Genomic DNA, 7,500 nt, shown 5'->3' on the forward strand with positions numbered 1-7,500 from the left:
ACTTAAAACACAGTGTAGTGGTATTTCTACAATCAAAGTGTGTTAACTACACTAAACACAAATTACTTTGTCAACAGAATGTGTACAATGCACCTTCAATGATTCGCTATTAGCTGTACTACTAGCTAGCTTACAGCATGATTCAGCAATTAGCGCTAGCTAGCGCTAGCTAGCGGTTAGCATTAGCGATCTTTTTAAAACATTATAATACCTCATATCATAGTGAATTTGTCTCGTGATTTGCCGCAAACACACACACAAATCGGTATAAAGCACTTTTTATGTGTCACTCCCTCAGAGAATTAGAAATATTCTCCAGTTAAATCTTAGGTATCATGCAACAACATTAGCCAACTAGCTAGCATTAGCACTATCATACTTGAACTTGCGCTAGCCTTAGAGCATGCATGAATCATAGTTAGCTAGAAATCACTGTTGCTAACTGGATTATCAGAGCTAAAATGCTCCTCGTATCCGGCAATGCTGACTAAGTGTGGATATTACAACCCTATGTGTAGACCACCATGAATCAAGATCAAGTAAATAACCAATAAACGGAGCTAAAGTCTGCTGTTTGACTGCAAGCATTGTTGTAGTAAGCATAGGCTCCTTGCTAGCTAGCTAGCTAGCTGTTTGCTTAATTAGCATCAGTGGTAGCCGTTAGAGGGGGCAGTAGCCGTTAGAGGGGGCAGTAGCCTAACGGTTGCTTTCGGCAAAGTAAAGTAAAGTTCTACAGGCTGTCCTTTTATGAAAATAATGACTTACAAACAACTAGCGAGCTCATGTTTCTGTCGAAGACAGAGGTAGTGTTCTAAAAAATAAGAAATGACAAACATTAAGCGTTTCCAAAAGTGGTCTCCCACCTCGGAGGAAAAGAAAAAGACCGTTGGAGGGAACCCAAACTTGAATGTAACCAAACCACACTGGGTTAAAATGATCACTGGTTGGGTTATTCAAATCAAGGAAGATTGAGGCACAGTCCTAAACCATTAACCCAACAACTGGGTGACTGAGAGTAACCCAATATGGGTTGAATATACATAATACAGGGTTAAACAGCCTCGACCCAGTGGTTGGGTTAATAAAATAACCCAGTATTTTTAGTGTGTGTCTGTGTGTGTGTTTGTGTATGATATAATGTGGTGTCTGTGTGTTTGTACGTGTGTGTGTGTGATGTAATGTGATGTGTTTTGTGTGTGTGTGTGTGTGTGTGTGTGTGTGATGTAATGTGATGTGTTGTGTGTGTTTGTGTATGTGATGTAATGTGATGTGTGTGTGGTGTGGTGTGATGTAATGTGATGTGTTGTGTGTGTGTGTGTGGTGTGATGTGTGTCTGTGTGTGTGTTTGTGTATGATATAATGTGGTGTCTGTGTGTTTGTGTATGTGATGTGGTGTGTGGTTCTTAGGTTTACAGCAGTTGCATAAACAAACTAGTGGTGATAAAGCCCGTGCACGAGGCCCGCCTCTGCAGCTGACATCACTCATTCATGTTTTCATATCACACCCAACCGACACCAAACAGTCAACAGTTACTCTGCAAAGTTCCATAATGACAAAGTAAATCATTACTTTGTCATACATTACTAATTTATTGCTGTTTAAATCTGATTTACATCTATGAAATCTGTGCCAGACATACTTTAGAAAGTGGTTTCCCTCAGAGCTGCAGGCGAAAGGCACAGTTTCATTTTCCACTTCGACACGGCCTGTGAAAACAAAGCGAGCTTTCATAAACATCAGGGCTGCAATAAGATAAGAAGAAGACGTACAAACTCGAGGCTGTGAAACAGCCGTCCACAATCCAATAGTTGATGTCATGGATGCAATTTGGTTTTTTTTACAGTCTTTGGTTAATCCATCCTGAGGGGAACGTGAACGATGAATCCATCCAATGGTACCAGAGGCCCCACGATATGATATAATCACGATACTTGTCACTATACGATATATATTTAAATTATGTCCCCGCAGGAAAACGTTGTCACCATATTCATATCTAGAAAGATATATTTCTGTTTGTGTTAGTGAACTGAAAAAACATTTACTTTTATTATTCTAATAGCAAAAAGGGAAGTTGTCATATGTAATTTATACAAGGGGGTAAGTCTCTCTCCACAAGGCGTACCTCCTATGGCGTCATTTTGATGCTAACAAGCCATCACCCACCATTAGCATCCCATTGACTTCCATTCATTCTGACGTCACTCTGACAGAGAATAACTTTACATCTGAAGCGTTTAAAGACTCTATTTGTCCGTTGTTTATTTCTAAAGAAACACAACAATGTATAAAAGGCTCCATTACCTTGTAGCTCACGTTATGGCTCCGTAGCAGACGTTTTTATAACAATAGGCTAACGATTGGGTCATAACCACGAGACTTCCTGTCTCATAGTAGAGGAGTTACCGTATAGTACAAGAGAAGCTCTCAGGCAGTTTGGACTTCCATTAGCTGTTTAAGTGTAATTACTAATGTTAACTATCATTTTAGTGATCAATAATGAGCCTGTGTCTATGTTATCTCCTTACATATACCTACGCTCTCCGTCTCGTAGCACAACCCAGACTCCATAAACATTAAGCCTACTTTAATTTCCCTGTGTTTGCATCGTACCGCAGCTCCTCAACAATTCATTATTAATGTATCGCAACAATAAAATACTGGACGTGACGTTCATTGTGAAATATAAAATCACTCCAGCATGTTTCTGCCTGAGTTTGCTGTTCAGTTACAGACCGTTTTTTTGTTTATTTTCAGCTACTGCAGCTTCAACTGAGACTCCATCAGCTCTGACCTGCAACGTCACCAAGCAAGATGGGTTTTACGTCTACCAGCTGTCCCAGGCGCCCAATTTATCCAATTCTATGCCATGGTGTGGGACAAGCTGGGAGCAATGGAATGTAAGTCTGACACACTCAGCATCATGAGCATCCAGCCCGGACTATACATCTGCCCGTTGCTTAAACTACTTAAAGGACAATTCTGGCGTAAAATGAACCTAGGCATTAATAACGTATGTGTACCAAGTCGAACGTTCTCTGGGATATGTTTTCATGCTAATCAAATGCGTCTCTAGCTTTTAACAAGCTACTGCAAAACCGGTGTTTAGCTGCTAACGCTTAGCCTCGTGAGAGCGTCCTGATCTCGTGAGCTCCTGTTTTCCACTCGCAGTCTGGCAGTCTGGCATCTTGAGACAGAAAATTTGGAGCCGTTCGCCAAACGACTCACCAATCAGCGTTGGTTTTGAGGCGGGTTTAGGTGTGACGCAACGAGAAGCGACTGTTCAGTCTAAACAACGTGGCGGCTTCCACGGTTGAGATGAGCGTAGCTATCACTAGCTATCTAGTTTCATCCGAATTAGAAAGTATTCCTTCATTGAAAGAAGAGCAGAAAACGGCACTGGAGGCTTTTCTCGGAGGAAAAGATGTTTTTGCTCTTCTCCCGACTGGTTTCGGCAAGAGTTAGATATATCGTTGATCTGATTTGGTTGATTTGATCACCAACATAGGTGGTGATAGACAGATGGTTTATCCAATCAGCTAACCAGGATTTTCGGCCCTTCCCGAAAGTTCTCCAACGGAAAGTTCCCAGATGGATATGCCGAGCAAATGCCAAGCAATCCATCTGGCGGAGTCAGGTTAGCTAACGCTACCATTCGAGAGTGAATGTTACTATTTTATACCACTAACAAGGCTCAAAATATCACCACACTTCAACGGTAGCGTAATGAGGGTCGCTACATGTAAACCAAAGCATTGAGAACTTTGTTAATAAACTGTTAATAAACAGTTTATTAAAAACATAGTTTATAAAGACAGTAGTGTTAATGTTTACATGCGGACGCCAACAGTCATGACCAGTCGAACAACGAACGCCGTGCAACCAGTAACCAGTAACATAGCTCAAACACAGCGTTCGTGGTTCGATTGCTCATGACTGTTTTCCCAAGATGGCGACCAAATGTAAACATGAACGCTACTGTCTTTATAATCCATCTTTTTAATAAACTGTCTGTACACTTACAAAGTTCCAGGGCTCTCAAGTTTTGAAGTCAGGCAAGAGTGACATTCTACCCCCCGTCTTTTGTTGAGGAAGTAACCTCCTTAAATGTGCATATGACAATTATTCACCTCAATGATACATTCATTCATTTTAATTTATTAATAAACCCCTGGACTGTAATACTGTTAAGTTTAGTTAGGTTTAGTTAAGTTTTGAGCAAGATTTCTGCTCATGTTCAAAACATTGTGCACATTCAAAATATATCTGTATTCTCTGAGAAAAATAAAGTTATAATAGTCACTATATTATATTATGTGTGTCTATATATATATATATATATATATATATAGACATATATTATATATATATATATGTATGTATCTGTGTGTGTGTCTGTGTATATATCTGTGTGTGTGTGTGTGTGTGTGTGTGTGTGTGTGTGTGTGTGTGTGTGTGTGTGTATATATATATATATATGTGTGTGTGTGTGTGTGTGTGTGTGTATATATCTGTGTGTGTGTGTGTGTGTGTGTGTGTGTGTGTCTGTGAGAGTTACTGTCCGTCCGGTCTCTCTCTCTGTGCCTGATCTCGTGTCTCGCTCTAGACACAGCTGAGAAGTCTAGACAGCCAAAATCACCATAAACCTGGGTGTTTTATTTTGAAATGTGTTTTATTCCTCGACAAAAAGCCAACAATATTTTTTCTTTGGACTTTAGATTGGAGAAAATAAGACTAAAAAAGCTGTCTATTAACTGAGAGTGTGTGAGAAGTGAGTAGGAATCTCAGGGTCAATGGGTGCGAGTTGGCAGCCCTGTTTCTATGTGATTGTTTGTTTGGCTGTTGCTGAGATGTTTTCATGAGTAATAAATTCAGAGGAGGTGAGGTGTTCTGTGACACTGGGTGAATATGTTTTCACTCTCTTAACTTCCTCTTTGCCAAGTGCTTTGATTGATCCATCTTCAATTCAATTCAGTTTTATTGATAGTATCAAATCATAACAAGAGTTATCTCAAGACACGTTACAGATAGAGTAGGACTAGACCACACTCTATAATTTACAAAGCCCCAACAATTACAATAATTCCCTTAAGAGCAAGCTTTAGCGGTAGCTATTGCGACAAACCTCGGACAGACCCAGACTCTTGGTAGGCGGTGTCTGACGGTGCCGGTTGGGGGTGTGATGAACAGTGGTAGTAATAGTCACAATAAAGATAATGGAACAGTGACTACAATGGTAGTCATAGTAGTTCATGTCATAGTACGGCACAGCAGGGCGTTACGGGGTGTAATGTGGGACAGCACAGCATGGGTGGACGCGGTAGGACGCAGCAGGACGCAGCCGGACACTGCAGGGAATCGCAGTGCACCCAAGACCCAGGTCTTGGTGCCACCCTAATCCAAGGCGATATTCTGGGTGAAGAAGAAACATAAGGACTCCAGGGAGTAAACTCCCCAGAGCTAGGTTAGTAACAAGCATTTCTGGGGGAAGGATGCACATAAAAGGAACAAATGAAAAGAGAGAAGAGAGAGCAGCTCATTGTGTCATAGGGATGAAGGAAATTCCCCAGCAGTCTAGAATTGTAATAGCATAACTAAGAGAGGCAGGCTAAAGAGAGGTGCTGGATCGGGCTTGAACTCTCCCCTGCCGGAATGGGCTGTACTTCCTGCCTCCCTCTATTCTCACTATATTATTGATTATATGATAGGTAGATCTGATGACTATGAGGAGAAGCAGAGGGAAGCTGGGGTGCTGTGTCTGTAGCAATACACTCTGCCCCGCCGGTCTAGGCATACGCTGCGACTCCTCACTCCCTAACTATAAGCATTCGGTTGGGGAGATTGTATTTGAGGAACGTTGTCGTTTGGCCGATCCAGGCAGTGTAGGCCACCGGACCGTCTGACTACTGCATCCCTCAGAAGCTTTCGCCGCGCGGTAGCAATTCTCTTCTGTGACGACGGCTGGTCAGTCGGCGTTGAAGGGGGGCGAGCCTGGCAAACCGGTTCCGACTACGGCAAGGATAACCGGTGTCGAGCAAGAAGATGGACGTTGGCAGGCGGCTGAGTCCCATGGCGCAGTATCCTGGGAGGCCGCCGGGAGAGATGAGAGATTATGAGCCACGTCCCTAACTATAAGCTTTATCAAAGAGGAGGGTTTTCAGTTTATTCTTAAATGTGGTGACTGTGTCTGCCCCCCGAACCCAGACTGGGAGCTGGTTCCACAGGAGTGGAGCCTGGTAGTCGAAGGCTCTGGCTCCCATTCTACTTTTAGAGACTCTAGGAACCACTAGTAGCTCTGAGTTCTGGGAGCGCAGTGCTCTAGTGGGACAATAAGGTACTAAGAGCTCTTCTAGATATGATGGTGCTTGACCATTTAGAGCTTTGTAGGCCAGGAGAAGGATTTTAAATTCAATCCTGGATTTTACAGGAAGCCAATGCAGAGAAGCTAATACAGGAGAAATATGGTCTCTTTTCTTAGTTCTTGTCAGAACACGTGCTGCAGCATTCTGGATCAGCTGGAGAGTCTTAAGGGACTTATTTGGGCAGCCTGATAGTAAGGAATTACAATAGTCCAGCCTGGAAGTAACGAATGCATGGACTAGTTTTTCAGCATCGTTTTTAGATAGGATGTTCCTGATTTTGGCAATGTTACGAAGATACAAAAAGGCTGTTCTTGAGGTTTGTTTTAAGTGGGCGTCAAAGGATAAGTCTTGATCAAAAATAACTCCTAGATATCTGACAGTAGTGGTGTAGGCCAGGGCAATGCCATCTAAGGTAGCTATATCTTTAGTTATATCTTTTTGTTGGAGTTTAACATCAGAAAATTGTAGGTCATCCAGGTTTTTATATCTTTAATGCACGTTTGAAGTTTAGCTAACTGACCGGTTTCGTCTGGCTTAATTGACAGATATAATTGGGTGTCGTCTGCGTAGCAGTGAAAGTTAATTGAGTGTTTCCTAATAATATTGCCTAGAGGAAGCATATATAAGGAGAATAGAACTGGTCCAAGCACCGAGCCTTGAGGAACGCCATGGCTGACTTTAGCGTACTTGGAGGATTTATCGTTGATATTAACAAATTGGGATCACTCAGAGAAGTAGGACTTAAACCAGCTTAGTGCGATTCCTGTAATGCCAACTAAATGTTCCAGTCTCTGTAACAGGATGGTATGGTCAATAGTGTTGAATGCAGCACTAAGGTCCAATAAGACAAGTATGGAGACAAGTCCTTTGTCAGCAGCAGTGAGAAGGTCGTCAGTGATTTTCACCAGTGCCGTCTCTGTGCTATGATGCTTTCTAAATCCTGACTGAAAGTCCTCAAATAGACTATTTCTATGTATAAAGTCACATAACATATATGATTAGCGACTACTTTCTCAAGGATCTTGGAGAGAAAGGGAAGGTTAGATATAGGTCTATAGTTGGCTAAGACCTCGGGATTGAGGGTGGGTTTTTTCAGAATATGTTTTATCACAGCTACTTTAAATGACTGCGGTACAT

General features: G+C 42.0%; 1 protein-coding gene across 3 annotated transcripts in view; it reads left to right on the plus strand.

The window, feature by feature from the left end:
- The window catches only part of LOC144523005 (uncharacterized), a 27,361-nt gene that overhangs the window by 5,147 nt on the left and 14,714 nt on the right, over positions 1–7,500 (plus strand). For all 3 annotated transcript variants that reach the window (XM_078258254.1, XM_078258253.1, XM_078258255.1), the window contains exon 2: positions 2,759–2,901. In XM_078258254.1, coding sequence (XP_078114380.1) covers positions 2,759–2,901 — 143 coding nt within the window. The remainder of the gene's footprint in view (positions 1–2,758; positions 2,902–7,500) is intronic.

The sequence above is a fragment of the Sander vitreus genome, chromosome 9 (assembly GCF_031162955.1).
Source record: "Sander vitreus isolate 19-12246 chromosome 9, sanVit1, whole genome shotgun sequence".
Classification (NCBI taxonomy): Eukaryota; Metazoa; Chordata; class Actinopteri; order Perciformes; family Percidae; genus Sander; species Sander vitreus.